This window comes from Leptonotus elevatus, chromosome 14 (genome assembly GCF_054856555.1).
Source record: "Leptonotus elevatus isolate MCC_2025b chromosome 14, RoL_Lele_1.0, whole genome shotgun sequence".
Classification (NCBI taxonomy): Eukaryota; Metazoa; Chordata; class Actinopteri; order Syngnathiformes; family Syngnathidae; genus Leptonotus; species Leptonotus elevatus.
The window spans coordinates 9,209,306-9,226,406 of record NC_141252.1 but is presented as its reverse complement, the minus strand read 5'-3'; the positions used below and the strand labels follow the sequence as shown (position 1 = coordinate 9,226,406).

At 41.4% G+C, this 17,101-nt stretch overlaps 1 protein-coding gene across 2 annotated transcripts in view; it reads right to left on the bottom strand.

Annotated features, from left to right (window-relative positions):
- asap2a (ArfGAP with SH3 domain, ankyrin repeat and PH domain 2a) overlaps positions 1 to 17,101 on the bottom strand; it is a 43,387-nt gene that overhangs the window by 13,943 nt on the left and 12,343 nt on the right. For both annotated transcript variants that reach the window (XM_086094729.1, XM_086094728.1), the window contains exons 2-7: positions 14,128 to 14,200; positions 9,373 to 9,518; positions 8,426 to 8,500; positions 2,630 to 2,679; positions 1,086 to 1,215; positions 80 to 165 (exon numbers count right to left, since the gene is read on the bottom strand). In XM_086094729.1, coding sequence (XP_085950855.1) covers positions 80 to 165; positions 1,086 to 1,215; positions 2,630 to 2,679; positions 8,426 to 8,500; positions 9,373 to 9,518; positions 14,128 to 14,200 — 560 coding nt within the window. The remainder of the gene's footprint in view (positions 1 to 79; positions 166 to 1,085; positions 1,216 to 2,629; positions 2,680 to 8,425; positions 8,501 to 9,372; positions 9,519 to 14,127; positions 14,201 to 17,101) is intronic.

Below are 17,101 nucleotides of genomic sequence, written 5' to 3'. Positions count from 1 at the left end.
CTTGTGATGTTACGCAAAAACCAGTGAAGGTATTTTAATGAAAATTTGCGAAGGGTACAGCATGAATCCAATGTCTTACTTGCACTGTGCATGGAAGTACTTGATGAGGTTCTGCAGTAGGTCCACTCCCTTCTTGATTTTGATCTCGTTGACTTTAAGCAGATACTGTGAACATTACCGGGATGGAAACGCTTAGACAAAAGTTCAGCCAGAGGGAACATTTTTCTTCCAAACACATTTTCAACCCCCCTTTTCATCTCGTTCACATGAAAGTAAAATGTTATCTTTCAAGTTCATGAAAGTAAAGCTTAAATCAAAACGTCTCAGACTTAATCATAAAACATGTTAAACGTATTCCAAAAATACAGACTGGATAGAAAAATTTGCCACATAATGACATATGCAGACAATGTTTCTGATGAAAATGTTATTTATCCAAACAGCTATTACTTGTGTTTGATACTTTCTTGGTCATTTTTGGTTCAACCACTAAAATCAAACAAACCTGACATGGCATAATACAGAATTACACCAAAATAACCAAACCCTTTTTTATTGAAAAATAAAATATGATTACAATAAAAAAAGGCATCACACAACGTACCACAATAGCCACAAGTCGACTACTGAGCACACCAAATTCCCTGAAGCACAGAATGTAGCGTGATCACCTCCATCATCACAAATCATTTGAGTGGGGTTTGTGTCTTGACCTCCACGAACCCCTGAGACTAACTCACATAACCCCTGGGGTCCGATCGAACCCAGGTTAAGAACCACTGTTCTACAGTATTTCCATAATTTTCAATCAGAAAAGTTATTTGAAATCCGACAAATTTAAGGCCCCCGTCCACACGAAAGCCACTCCAGACTTGGCATATACATTACAGCCGTTAACCGTCCTCAGCGTCTTCTTTTGGACACACGCAATGCTTCTGCGTGTACGAGATTTGTTTTGAGGAACGAAGCCAGCTTTGCTTCCGTCTGGACGGGGCCTAAGATCAACTAAGATCCCAGAATGTTGTGCTCAGCCTTAGATGTTTCATAGTAAGTGGAAGTTGTCAACCAATAACAATTAAACTAACCTCACACATCTGCAGCTGAAAGAATCTCCTCTCCTTCTCCATCTCCTCGGCAATTTCCGCCCCGCTAATCTCTGTCCTGATCATGCCGTGCTGCCTGGCGTGCTCCTTCTTCTCCTTCTCTATCTTGGTGCTGGCATGGAGAAACATTGCAGGGGTGAACTTGAGGTATCGTACAAATAGACAGTAAAAAATTATTTGTAAAAAATCACCCCCTTTATATTTTTAGAAAACTACTTCATTGGGTAACTTTCAGAGCAAACGATTGAGGGTACATATTTTGACAGAATCCGTTTTCTGAAGGTGATTTTACACAAAGACCAACAATGGTGCATATCCTGCAGGCAATGAGAGAAACATACTGTACCACACAATGGAGGGGTTTACTCCATTACATGCAACATGTGGTTTTATTTTTTTGCATATATTGCAAAAAGGATGCAGTTTTTGTGCGTCAGATCGGTGTTAACAGAGATGATATGAAATCGCTAGTTTTCAGCTTCTGTCTGCACATTAGCTCACCGATGTTGAATGGCATGTATGAATGGCATCGATATAAAACGCTTTGGGAAATAGTATCAGAGCCAGGGTGTGAAGCTTAAAATCAAGACACTCATTCACTGTTGCGTTGAAAGCAGCTGTCGCTATCCGGCAAATATTTTACACTGACGTGATTACGTATCAGTGTAAGAGTGAATACAGTTGCGGCGATATCCCGCATAGTTTTGTGTACACAAAATGTAGCGAGACTCTTTAGAGAAATGAGGCTGATCTCAAGGTATTTGCGTATCAGCTTGCTGCCAAACTGTGTCAGCACATGCATCCTCAGCTATGACCGTGTTACAGTCATCATGGCTGTCGCTAATCGAGAGACGCGTCTGCCATGATGTTTGGCCTTAAGCCAAGACGGCGCTTGCACAACTGATGACGGAGCAGAGAATCCAATCACTTCCATTGCTGTCAGCTGTCAACATCTGTCGCCATTGAAAATTGAATGTTTTTTGTGTTGTCGTGCAACTTATGCAGATTTTAGTCAGGAAATACAAAATCAATCACAATCCCTGAATAAACATTATAAATAATAAATATTAAAAAGTGACATGACGCTCCAAACTGGAAATTCAAATGCACCAGATCACGAGTGCTTTTGCTGGATTTATCCCGTCGGGCACACGACTTGACCCGACTGATGGTGGACTATAATGCCATGCAGCACCAGGCTGAATGCTTGATGTTTGGCACCAAGACTGAACTGTTTCATTAAAAGGGTTTGGCGAGAGGATGCATTACCCTTTCAGTAAAGAATGTCCTTTGCAGCTTGTAAGATATATATAAAAAGCTATAAGCATCGTAAATTTTTGCATGCATAACCACAAGGATGCAGGCTTCCCAGTGAAGAGGAGGAATGACAAGGGAGGTTATTTACTATATTGTGAAAGTGAGAGAAAATCACAAGGAATGTTAAGGCAGGGGGAGAAGGGTTAGTGACAACAATAAGGGCACATTTTAAAATGAACATTTCAAATTGGATGAAAAAGCCGTCTTACACTTTAGTTTCGTAGTCCTTCCAGGCTTTGTCAAAAGGTTTTTTCAGATCCTGTTCAGAGAAAAGGAGAAATAACACGATATTTATGGCCCACTTAAAACTATTCAGAGCAGAACGTTGATGTGAATGGAATGGACGTATGACCGAATTTCATTGATTGATTTTGTGGAAATTATTGTATCAACCAAATCATTGATTCATTTTTATTTTTTGATGCAACAATATGTATTACCCATTAACAAAAAAAATGACAGGAAGTTTCCCATATACATTACAACGATTTCTTCTCTAATAACTCTGTCCGCCTCTGACAAATAATACATAAATGGCCAATCCCTGTTGATTTGTCAACCCTCCAGATATGGTGAGAAGCTCGGTCATCCGGAAGGGCCTTGGAGTAGAGCCGCTGCTCCTCCACATTGAGAGGAGCCAGTTGAGGTGGCTCGGGCATCTGGTTCGGATGTCTCCTGGACACCTCCTTGAAGAGGTGTTCCAGGCATGTCCCACCGGCGGGAGGCTCGGGGATAACCCAAGATACGCTGGAGAGGCTATGTCTCTCAGCGAGCCCGGGAACACCTTGGGATCCCGCTGGAGGAGCTGGTTGAAGTGGCTAGGGAGAGGGAAATCTGGGCTTCCCTGCTAAATCTGCTTCCCCCGCAACCCGACCCCGGCTTAAGCGTAGATGATGGATGGATGGATGGATGGATTCATATTCATTTTTACTCATGCACCAAGTTAGAGCAAGAAGTATCTACTATTTGCAGCAATGGTTGTTCTGAGAATATCCTTTGTAATTGTGAATCGAATCAACTCCATCCATCATCTGAACCGCATTTTGGGAAAGCTGAATAAATACCCAGCCCTAGTGTTAAATTAAAAACCAAGAGGTGTATCATCACTGATCAGATTATTAAAAAAAAAAAAAGAATAGTTAAGACACAGCAACCATGGCTATACAGCAAAACAAATGAAGGAATGAGAGCATCTACCAAGCGGAATGCAACATGCTGAGAGCTTCCATACTGACTAATGAGCAAAGTTAATGTGTATGTCACAATGGGAATCAAGAGAACTGAATCACCATCCTCATAGATGCAGTCCACAGCTGTCTCAGCAGGGCACAGGGAAACCAGGGGGCTCCATTGTTTTGGAGGACATTTAATTCCCCAGGTCACGCCTACGACATGCAATGCTGATTTCTCATTGTCAAGGGTGAGCTTTCACCAGCCGCTCGAACAAAACTTTTGATTAAACAGCATCCCTGCTGTTGTGGTGCTAATTAAACACAGACTAGGTCCAACACAAGTAGATAGTAGTGAGTGTCACAGGATCCCACAGTAAACATGTTCAGAATTATGAGACTAACAAAAGGGTTTCATCTGCATAAAACTGATTCTAGATTTTTTTTTACGATGCAAACAAACATAGGGTTTGAGAGCCATCTTGAGGCTGTAGTGCCATGGTTTGCGCACCACAGGGGACGGCAATTCCACTATTGATGTTTGATGAGTGCCGTGCTCAACTTCTCAAGCCCAGGGGATCAGGTTTGGTCCAGTGAACCAAATCCAAGAGCACTCTGCCACTCACTGAACAGTTCAAGGGTAAAATACATCAGAGTGAGGAGGAGATCACAAAGAAAAGCCTGGATATCAAAGTTTAGAGCCCACAGGAAGCTGCTAAAACAAACTGGAAGAGGGTAAATGGAAGGAAATGTCAGCGCCTGAGAGACGAGAAAAACAGTAATTGCTAAAAATACCACACATGGGCATGGCTCGGCAGGGAAAGGCAGAATAGGCCAAGACACAGGGCACAATACTCCCTCTGGGAGAAGCAGATTTTAGTACCCTTGTTCTCATTCTGGCTGGGAGTCAGGAAAGAAGCGAGGACATCGTGTCATGCCCTTAAAAAATGCTTCCATTAGCAAACCTACCACCTCCTACCACCAATATTGGCTCCCCTCTACATTTTCCCACTTCCATGCTGAATGTGCAGCAAGGTCAGCTCAGCAGCATAAAGACCAGGTTTTGTACTAAGGCAAGAGTCAATCTACACACAGGTACAAGGAACTCAAAATAGACCAAACAAGAGCACAGAGTGCAGCTGTCCACCAAGACCACACATGCACTGGCGTTTTCACAATGATAATATTCATTAAAGAAAATCCTGGATGTGCAACCTAAGGATAATGGTAGTGTAGTGGTTCCCATTTCTGACTTCTATACAGCTGGCGCGGGCTCAATTCCCACTGAATACCCCGTTCACAACCGCCCTGAGATCGTCTGGCAACAAGCCAAGGCTGTAGTCGGTCTTCCACCCAAAAGTCAGCTGTCATGGTAGAGCCTCTGCCAAGACACAGAACAAGATAACTAAACAGAAAATGGACGGATCGTCAATCTGGATCCACACAAAATTGGAATGGTTCCACCCACACACATTTTTTTTTTTTTTTTTAGCTATGCTAGTAACAGCAATGAAACTGGATCTATAGGCAAAGTTTATTACGACTTCCTATATACAATACTTGGCAGACAGTGACAACTGCTTTCAATAGAACAGGATTTCCTGCTATTGCATTTCACACAGGCAGTGCGAAAGGGGCCCCTATTCAATAAAAGTACGTTCTTACAGCAAACAGTTAACCTCTTTCAAGAAAAATACTAGGTTCCTCTAAAATAGGGTGACCAAACGTCCACTTTTGCTCGGACATATTTTACATGCTGTCCGAGCGTCCGGGATTTATTCATTTTCTAAATTTGTGAAAACCTCTGGTTTTGAGTGGGCGACAAATGGGAGGCGCAATGCACGTGTTGTTACTGCGATCAGACCGTGGACTGCTCCAGAGTCAAGCGTGGGGGGTGTAGGGCAAAAAATGAATGCCGGTTTTGTGTGTACATGATATTATTGGGTTGTTTGTTTTTTTATGTCTTTTTTTCCCCAAGAAAAAAATAGGTCAGCATTTTATGTAACTCACTTCCTGAGCATTCCAGAATTTTAGCTCACTGGTAGCTTTGCGCTCCCAGACCAGAGGGCGCTGGTTCAATCCCTGCCCGTTTACAACATTATGTCACTATTTACCCATTTGTCAAGTACGACTTCAAAAGAGAGTTATATTTTTTATGGTCACCACAATGAATTGTGGTAACCATTGGCTATTATTACGGTGTAGCTATTTAATCTATGACAACAATACAGCTTTATTATATACATTTTAAACGAGCAAATGTATGGGCTCTGCTATGTGCAGACTGTATAAACAGGGATCTGCTTTTATCTAAAATCTCAAGCAGTAAGCAGGAGTGGGTGGTTCACGAGCCACTGAACCACAATGGGACGAGGCTCAGCTGGACTCTTGTGTCTCCATTCAGAACCACTCACGCCCTCTCATCTCATGCTTTACTTATACAAACACAAAATGATTCTACACTGCCCATCCAACCACGGGACGGCTGATGATGCCGAGAGAGTTAGATAAAAGCATGACATCATGCTGGTGTCCACTATGAAAATCCCTTGTTAGCACAACTAACTTTTAGACTCAGCACTATCCATTTTCCACTGCCTGGGAGTAAATTATGTGTGTTTATCTTGAAGAGGGACACCACCAGGTCCTGCAGGAACTCACCCATGGTCATTTTGTAGAAGCTGGCTGAGACTAACCCAAACAAAGTCCAGATTGTCTTGGGTGGCGAAATGAGAAGAGATGACGTGGAGTTTTTTTATTTTTTGCTGAGCAAAAACGAGAAAGGCTGCTAGATTAGTCACTAGCAAGGCAATATTATTATACTGACTGTAGTAGGGGAGTATTGACATGTTTGTGGAAAACATTAACCACCAGGAAATTAATGCTGCATTCCACAAAAACTAGGAAGTCCAAAATGTCCTGCTTTAACTAGCAAAATGGTTCCTATTTGCAAGTTACTGTACAGCAATGAGATGCAGAAATCTGACGATACACAACTTCTGTGCCCAAAGAGATATAATAAAAGCCGATATAATAAGACTAAGGTTGGATTAAATATCACCATTAAAAAAGGCAGGTTTTAAAATGGTACCGCATTTGCTCACGTGATTGCATTTTTTTTTTATCCACATTGAAAAGATCCGTGACATTCATTAGAACTACTTCTTGACTTCTTTTCCTTTTCAAAGACATCTCCGGTCTTCTTTCATGACGTGACGTTCAAGTCGAGTTGTTACTTTTGTCTTTTTCTCCCTATGGCCTCAACAGCTTGTCAAGCGAGTCTGGACATGATCCTGTTTCCCCCATCTGCTGACAGGTCGCTCTCGTGGGAAAGCCATGCAGAGCGATAATGAAGAAGGAGGAAGAAGACGATGGGGGTGAGAAGAGAGGTGGGAATACTGCTGAATATTGCCTTGAGCAACAGGTCGGAGAGTAGAGTTGCACTTGCATTACAACAGAAGTGACAATGTATGCGAGGGTACAAAAAGTTCAACAGCTCATTAACTCAATTTGCATTGGTGTAATGAGAATCATCCAAGGGCCTACCTAATAAACAGTAAGTGGTCAAGCATTAGGAAAGAGCGGAGTAGACAGATTGTGGAATTTCGTAAAAGGGGGACAGGGTAGTGGTACAGAGAGTTGAGAGAACAATGACAGGAAGCCACATCAGACACTTGGAGAAAACATGGATGCTGAGGCAAAAAAAAGAACAAGGAGAGATAAACAGTTCTGAGACAGACAGACCAGGTGGATCAGCGTCATGGGGACAAGTTTCTACAGCAACCAGCCTCATTTGAGCTGACTTAATCATCATATTTTCACAGCAGCCAAAGACAAGGAACAAAAGGTCACTAGGCCAGAGATGAAGTAACAACAGTTCTTTGTGGTGAAGGATACATTTAGAGCTGCAAAGGTGACGTAAACATTAATAGTCATCACAACACACCAGTAAGTTGCTAATGTCACTTTGTAAAGAAGAAAAACTACATGGCCCCACCCAAAGGTATATTACCATAAATCACCTGTTTGTCTAGTTTGAATTGACATACCAAAAAGTCCTCCATTATCGCCACCTCTTTCGTGGCAGAAATGCATTTGAGCAAAACACCTAAGACCTTCCAAAGCTCACCCCCAGCCATTTTCACTGAAGCAACCCCCTTCGCTCCTGGTTGTTTTGCTAGATTTTTACTGATTTTGCAAGGCCCGCAGAATATTGTGTTTTATTACTATAAAAACATGGAACCTACCAAAGGAAAGATTAGAGTCTCTTCTTTCATCAGGGAAAAAAAAGTATATTTATATCTGTTTCCGTTTTGCAACAATTAGCATTAGAATACAGCTAAGTTTTGCCATTATTCACAAATCTGTGAATATCCAGAAGGGGAAAGAGATTTTTGCAACATGGCCCTGGTTGATCTCTTATACTCCGCTGCCACCTGCTGGCCGTTTTTGTAATAACTACCATTGCTTCAAGCATTCTCTTCAGTTCAGAGGCTGCATCAAAGCCTTCTGTATGATCTAGCATTAAAAACAACAACATAAAAATGGATAAATACGTCTTTAGGAGCATGGTAATATTTAAAATATAACGTATTTATACCATTTATGGGAGCAAATGGGTTTAGAACACAAAATGTGCACTTATGACACTGAAAGCTCATGGTGTCTATGGTTGACCACATTTTAATTTTGTAATACATTGAAGATTCTTTGCCTTTGTGATTTCAGCTTTGATGACAAATTGGCAAAAACCTGCCCGCTGTGTCATCCATCCCATTCATAAAAGGTTCGCTTGTATATTGACACCGACGACATGACACAGTTTTGCTGACTTACCCCTTTAACTCCTTTCAGATCTCCTTTCAGCAGGCTGTCCAGAGGAAAGGTAATGATGTTGTTCATGTTCTGGAACTGGACGAGAGAGAGAGAGACAGAAGCTGCTGAGGTCAAACACTTTGAGTGTTTTGCAACCAAAATATTGGAAAGACCTCTCAATATATTTCAGAACTTCAATAATTGTGGACATTATAATCTTAATATGGACAACATGTTCGCCAGCTCTTTTAAGGTTTGTACCTCAGACATTATATAGTTGACCGAAGTGGATTGTACATGCCCCTTTCACACAGCCTGTAAAAAACAATTTTCCAGACTTTACCGGTGCTGCTGTTCTGTATAACAGCACCAGAATTGGAGGGGTGACCAGGATCAAAGGGGTGGGAGCCTCAGAGTTGTGTTAAAATACAACCCTATCACCCTCCATCTTGGAATATGATCCAGGGGATCCAATGATTTTTGTAAAATGTCGGTCTGTGAAGCACTTTAAGACCCTTTTTGTGATGAAGGGCAAATTAATAAATATAAATGACTTGACTTGCCGCCAACTGCAAGCTTTCACCTCCACATCCTGGTTCGACAACATCTCACGTTACTATAAGGTATTGTTATTAAATCGCCTCATCTTGGTGTGAGCATAAAAGAGTCAAGTGAGTATATAATAGCGTTGGGACTAGATACGCAAGCTGCTTTTAGAGGAGTAGGATCAGACTTGATTACATTAACCTGAAATGAGATGTCACAGCGGCTCATTGGCCGCCTTCGTGGAAAACCGGAGCATCCTGGGCAACACCACACACACGTTACACACATACACACACACACACACTTACGTTTGTGTGCCTCCAGGGGATTGAGACAATTAGGAACAAAATGGAAATCCTCTCCCCGCTGGATTTTAACACCCCCTGTATCCACTTGCCCTCCTCCTCATTGTACACACTCACCAGGTTTTTGAAGAGCGCAGTGAGCTCCTTGGTGAAGACGGAGAACTTGAGGAACGCCGACCCCAAATCAGGATCGTCTCTGTATACACAATTTTCTCCAAACTTCTCCAACGCTTGCGTGTACTGCTCCTCATTCTCAACGTGAGCTAGAATAAAACACACACACACACACACACACACACATCCAGGTCAGCTTTGACAAGTTGTGGGTTATATAGACAGTGTTTCCCTCTATTGAGCCAATGCAAATACTTTAAACAACACATTTTATGGCACACTACCAAAATAAAACTAATATATATATATATATATATATATATATATATATATATATATATATTAGGGGTGCACCCATCGATCGATCGGGCGATTTATCTGCCCCGATTTCCTTAGTTTTGGGGGATCGGCCACTTAAATATAAACCGATCTTTTCCACCGATCTCATTTCCCTCCTCAGAGGTCTGAAAAAGTCAGCCACTGTCCTCTTCTGCTGAGATGACTTATAGGCTTTTCATTTGTATTTCAGAGAACTACTTAATTTGCAGTTAAAACAAGCCGTTTGTATTATTTCAATGTTTTCCACTAAAATAAGATTGGAACTCTGAAGATGTTATGCAGCTTGTTATGAAAAAAAAATTGAGATCGGCAAAAATCGTGATTGGCCGGTCAGACTTTTTAAAAGATCGGTGATCGGCCAGAAAATTGTGATCGGTGCACCCCTAATACATAGACGCTGAAGTCATATAATCAATATAATTGAGTAAAAGTACTGCTTCTTCTTAACATATATACTCAAGTAAAGGTCAAAAGTATGTTGCATCAAAACTACTCTGGCAACAGAGTAAATGAACTGCCCACTTCTTTTTTTATTTACTTTTTTTTTTTCAAAAAGAGGAACTGCCCACTTCTATTTGTATTCTACATTTTCTTTTGTTGCTACTAAGGATAGGCGTAAATATAGAGTCCAAAAGAATTGTCATTTTTGTTATTTGTGTGAAAAACAACAACAACAACATCACCAATCAGGTGTAAAACAAAAACAAAGATACACAAACTAGTGACCAGAATCTTCCATTGTGTCTAAAGAGCACCTTCTCTACATGCCGTCTTAGATGAGAGGGGACCAGCTAATGTAATCAGGACAGCAGCGGAGCTTGGGAAAGGGGCTCAGGAGGGGTGCCTGTTGCTATGACAACAATCACTAAGAAATATGACGTGTGTTGGGCACTGGTTGGTTTGCGCTTGAAGGAAACCGAGGAGGAGGAGCGCGTAAAAATGCAAAGGTGAGCACTAAAACACACCTGGAGCGCACGCTGCCGTGACTCACGCAAACACACAGACATACTGTAGATCAAAAGCAGACCGAATCTGTGTTCAGCCATGCGTCAGGTTTATAGATGGAGATAGATAACATCATGTCTGTGGCTCAGATGTGCATGGTCTTATTAGCTGAAAGCCTCTGAGTCACTAAGTGCAAAACGCATCAGACAAATTTAATTTAAGACACAAGGTCAAGTCATGGCAAGGCTTCCACCAAACACTTTACCGTATGCGTACTGTACACGGAACTTGGTTTTTTTCACTCCCTTTTTGCTGTTTCACCAACAAATTTACAAACTAACACATTTCGACGAGGGATATAACAATACTCGGAGGTATTTATCTTTCCTAATTTGAGAAGAAAAATCAACTATATTAATGAACTTCAATCGCCACATTCTTCTACTCTCTCTTTGCTCACCTTTCACAACATTCCCCAAGTTCTCCTCCTCCCACAGTGTCTGCTCGTAACTTGTGGCTCGTCACCATGCTAACTATGCAGAAAGTCTGGAGGAGAAAATGAAGTCATTTTCTCCTCCACTCCTTCTGTTTGTCCTCTTTCTCATCATCATTGCTCACACACATCCTCACAAGGGGTTCAGGACAATTCAAACGAGGTTGTTGTAACATACACGCTGAATATTGAGGCAGTCATTGGTTAAACTCCCTCTTCTTATTAGTCACACTTTTTCCCCCCCGAGCATCCTCTCTGGGAAGCATGAGGAAAACTTTTATTGTATAAACACACAGAGGGAAAAAAAAAAGTTTCATCCCCACGTGTCAACATGATGCATCATTTACGTTCTATAATCTCATTTTGCAATGTTTACATTCACTCGTATACGGTAGAACCTCTGAAGGTCAGACATAAAGTGTAACCGACCTTAAAATGTATTTGGATTTACAAACAATTTAGGAAATCCTTCCATCCATATTCTATGCCACTTGTTTGTGCCTCATTAAGATCACAGAGGAGCTGGGGGTGGGCGGAGTTGCCCTGGACTGGTCATCAGCCAATCACAGGGCAAATACAAACAACTACTGTGCCATTGGTCAGACGTGGTTTTAACAGTTTTATAAAAATGTTCTTCACTGAAACTTAAGTGCATATTTAAACAAAATAGATTTCAGTGCCAAACTGTTGCCAAACCTTAACTGTACCGATATTTTTAAGTAACTTTAACATTCCTAACAAGTCAACCCTTCTTAATAGTAAAACATAAAAACAATTAAGTTAGACGAATGATGAAAATGTAATAAACTTTTTAAGAGAGCGAGAGAGAAAATGAGAGAATGAGGGAGAGAATGAGAGAGAGAGAGAAAGACAGAGAGAAAGAGAGAGAGAAAGAGAAAGAGAGAGCCCAGTATCATTTGGTAATCTTACCGATTCAACATGTCATCATCATTGCTCTCTCTTTTTTTTTATTAATAATTTTTTTTAGTGTGTGTGCGCGCGCGTGCGCGTGTACGTGCATATGTGCGTGCGTGTGAGTTTGTGCTAATGATTTCACCTGAAACCTGTTAAAAATCCCATTCCCTTCATCTTAACCGAATACTTCAGAATCCCGCTAGAGTCGTGAAGTTGTCAGGGGACCAGAGGAAGGATCAAAGAAAAGAAAGATGAAACTTTAAAAATCTAAAAACAACTTTACAGTCTATCTAGCTGTTTAAGTTTAGTTTAGTTTAGTTGTAAGAATGGGCAGTAAGGCACAATGCAGTAATAACTTACTAAATGTTGGATTTAGTTATAATATATTGATGTACTTTTTATTCAAAATAAGTCACTGCCCAAATATTATTATCCTCTAAAGCTAAAACCGCATGAACACATTTTCATGAATACTCCTCTGCATATTTATTTGCTTTGGACAATTGAGGAGACGAAAAGAAAATCACCACACATGGTTTCATGAAGCTGACGTCTTTGTATTGTAAATACATGAGACGCCGGGTAGATTTTTGTCATTGACTTTCAAATAACAAATGTTAATGCAAGACTCTATTGGGTCAACTGTACTCGCAGCCCAGCGGCTTAATGTGTTTTGACTGTAAACACCATGAGAGATTTCTCATTTTGTTATCTCAGTTTATGAGCGTGTTTGCAATGAAAGCAAGCAACTGTGACCTATTCCTAAAGCAGGCTGCATAGATGATGATTTTTAACTCTTTTTTTTTTTTTACGTGAGAGACCCCACAGGCGTATTACTGTTAGCGTACCCGCAGTGAATTATGCAGATTTAAAAAGGAGCAATAGAACGGAAAAGCAGCAAACTGCTAATGTTCACGCAGACGCCCGCAGAGACACGATTGCAGCGATGCGTGTTAATGAGAGACGGGAGGTGAAAGCAGGCGTGTGTCCGCGCCTCAGTGACCCTCTCCCAGCTGTTCCTTTGAGACTTTGGATCAGACAGCTGTCGAGGGGACCACAACAGAGCTTGCAGTGTTCACCCAGAGACGTGCTCAGCACATTGTTCACATGTCTCTCGCCCTGGCTCCCTCTCTTTCTCGCCATCAGCGGGGCCTATGACAGGCCAAACAAAAGACGCTGGAAAACACTCGGCACTGGCACAGCCAATCAGCATCCATTCCAAACACTCACTCACGCACACACACACATAAGACTGTGCATCCTTCCACTGTCTGAACCAGAATATTTACGTGTTCTGACTACAGAAGGAGACTATGTGTAGAACCTCAGCGGGGAGAAAAAAAGGCACTCCCTCTGGGACTGAGCAGCCTGGAATAACTGCATGACGCCGTGGTGACTTCAAACTTTGACCCTAGAGTGATATCGAATGCAGCAAAACAACTCAATAGAAACCAGTAAGGCTGGACAACTTCCTTCCTTCTGTTAAGTTGTAGCCACATTAGAGAGTAGAAGGAAAAAGTCACGATCAAGTTATTGCAACAAACGTTTTTTTTTGCAGTGTGGAGCCGTTCTTTTGAGTGATAAAAGTGCCGCGAGTAGCGCGCTAATTAGCATTAGCGAGTCAGACTGGAGCAGATCGTTACAATTCCTTGCACATCTATAGATTGAAGCAAAAATCATTGTCAATCAAATCATTTCGTCCTAAATCTAAAATCGATTCTGAAGAGAAAAAAAAAAATCGGAATCGAATCGTGAGACATTCAACGATTCCCACCCCCTAGTATCGGCCCGATATCGATAATTGGTGTTGGTACTCCCTGATCCCTGTTTTAAATATCCTAAGTTCATACTGGAAGATACTGCTCCCTTTCCAGCTTGGCCCTAATGCAAGTTGACTGTAACTGCAAAATAAATATTAATAAATACAAATTCTTACATCAGAAACATAATTTGTCACACAGAAGCTGGTTATGCTGTTTTTGCGTAATCCTGCTAATGGACATTGACCATAAAATAACCTTTTGCCATTAAGTTTTTGATGAAGATAAAAATGTATCAAAACTCACCCAAACCAGACGTGTAAATGGCCTTGACGGACTTTTTCATCTTGTACAGAACACTGCGGTCCACATCTAAGGCCTGAAACAGACACAAATAAACACAAGAAAACGTGAGACAGGGAGGATTTCATTCAAGTCAGACAGACTGTGGAGATTCCGGGAAATGACAGTAATTCATGTCACCATTGTTTCTCTGGCATGACGCTCTTTTTATTTTGGAGGTCTGCACAAGTGTTGCTTCTTTGTACTTCACACTCAGCATGCATGTGGAGGACACAGCCTGCGTGCTGTATCTACACTGACTGCAAAGTAATGCATTATTCAAGGCAGCGCTAAAAATAGACATGCTCCCCACAGTTATTGTATTTTATGGGATGTGTGTGTGTGAACGTGTGTGTTTGCAAGTGTGTGAACTGCTACAGCAAACAGTAGTTTGCCATTTCAACATTCACTACCTTAAGCGGCAAATGTGAGGAAGTCCAGTTCCAGAATATTCACTCATGAAGCTCGATGGGGTAAAATATGAAAAATGGTCATGTGCACCACTGCGACCACAATATGAATGGTTAATTCTGACACCGTGACCACGGCAAGATATTAGATGCTAAAAGACTCATATTGGATCTCATTATATAGTGCAGGTCGACCTAATGTTTTGGCTGATGATGATTGCATATATTCGGCAAATGCAGCTGGGACAATACGCCACTGTACCCGTGACGAGTGAGTGAGTCCCAAAGGAAAAAAGGGGGGATTTTGAGGAGGTCACAAGGGTGGGCTTTTTTTTTTTGTACATTATTAAGTACGCCTGTCCAAGCGGGCAAAAGCTGGCTCCATGTTTACCTACCCTGCAACCCCCCCCCCCCTTCCCCCTCGTCTGCTTAACACGTATCAGATGCTCCAGACACTTTGCATACAGGAATCGCACAATGACTGCCATTCAGCCACAGTATCCACAGGACTGTACACACGCACGCTCGTAACAAATCATCAAGGGGCCAATTTTCTTACAAATAGGACCGCTACTTCATGATTTACTGTAAATACACTTTACTAGAAGATCCAATGCTATGTCACAATGTTGCAAATCACAACTCCGGCTCTCCCTGTGTTTTGCATGTTCTTCTCATGCTTGCATGACCTTTTTTTTGGCTTTATCCCGCATGCCCCCCACCCCAAAAAAATGCATGTTAGGACAGACTTGTGCATGACAAATGTGGTTTGTAGCGATTGGCTGGCAACCAGTCCAATGTACCCCACTTCTCACCCAAAAATAGCTTGGGGGAAAGTGCTATAGAAAATGGATGGGGAAAACATAATAAATATCTAGATTAAGTACAAATAAATACTTCTTTTTTTTCCACTGTATACATATATATAGTCGGGGGGGTCAACTGCATGCAAAAGCCATTGTTTTGTCTCCTTAGGCGCCTGTTAAATGACTCATTTGAGTCATGTGTCATTATCCAATTAGTTTGCGTCTGTTTTTTTATGAGCGTAACAAGATACAACAAATGTTGCTTTTTATGTATTTTTGTGTACCAGACGGGCACAATGTTACATCCAGAAATTAGTTTCGCTGTATTAAAGACACCTACAGAATGATACACTGAACAACACGTTCATTCCTGCAATAGCTTCTGCAAACACCAGCCTGTTGCCGCTCCATTACACACCTCGTTGGCCTGTTTTAGTTTTAGTCTTACAGTGCTTACCCTCTTTGTATACTTGTATGACCGCTAGGAATGTTAAAGAGTTACCTCAAATATTTATGGATTGTTGTGTTTGGCCTCAAACAAGAAGTCCACTTTGTTGTGCCTTATAGACCACATCAACATAAAAAGACGGTTATTTGCAGACTCGGTAAGGCACGAAACCACGGTACTAATGGTGCAAGAAAGCCATCACTGCAGAGTTCACTGAGGCTTTGACAAAAAGGAGTGCACTGAATTGAAGAAAGATGCCAAAGCTTTAAGTGCATCTTGGCAAAAGAAGCACATTCAGATAACCCCATTTAACCTTACGAGCAGCCTTTGTGGACCACAATGCACTTCACTCACCTCATAACATCAAAATGTCACATATCAGCTAAGTAGCTCTATCAGTTTGCTGATGAGCCTGCTTAACCTCTGCTTGACTGCTACAGTATGCCTGTAATCACCCTATGAATCATTGTGACCAGTCCAAGCTTTCTCATGTTTGCTCTCTGCAGGCTTGAGGCTCGGCCATCTTGTTTGTAGCATAGGACCCCGCTCTAAAATTAGCTGGTTTTAACCCAGAAACTATTCCCAGGGGAATTCCACTGCCTTGGACGTTTCCAAAAAGTGAAAGATCACGCGGGCCTTCACACAATAGAAACTGCTTGACAAAACACGCCGACTTCCCTCGGTAGCAGCTCGTGGTCGACAATCCAAAATCTTTTTTTACTCTACTAAAATAATACATAACATCATTATGACAATCAATGTGATTACAATCAGGCACCATCTGTTGCAAGACATCTACAGGCACTATCAAAGCATGGTCGAAAGGGTTACAAAGGTCGTTGCCGTGGCGATCCATTTACTTATGGTTAGATGTTTCCTGAGTTTCCGGTTGAAGTGTGTTAAGTGACCGGGTCATTTACAGTAAGTGTGTAAATTTGGTGATGTGTGTTAAGATACTCGACCGTATAATTCAGCAGAAGCACATTATCTCATGAGTCCTCGTCAAAGGGTATTTACGGTACTAGAGCTGTCAAAATGAATCCGCAAGTAATCGATTATCAAATTAATCGACAAGTACTTTAATAATCGAGCAATCGTTTGGAGCCATTTTTAATTTAAAATGGTCCAAATCCTCTGATTTCAGCATATCAACAGTAATTGTTCACTGATTTCTGCAGCCAATCAAAATTACAGGAAGATAATTCAGGTGATTGTAGAATAATGACTGACATCTGACAGTCAAAACTTTGATTATCATTTTTGTTGATTTAAGG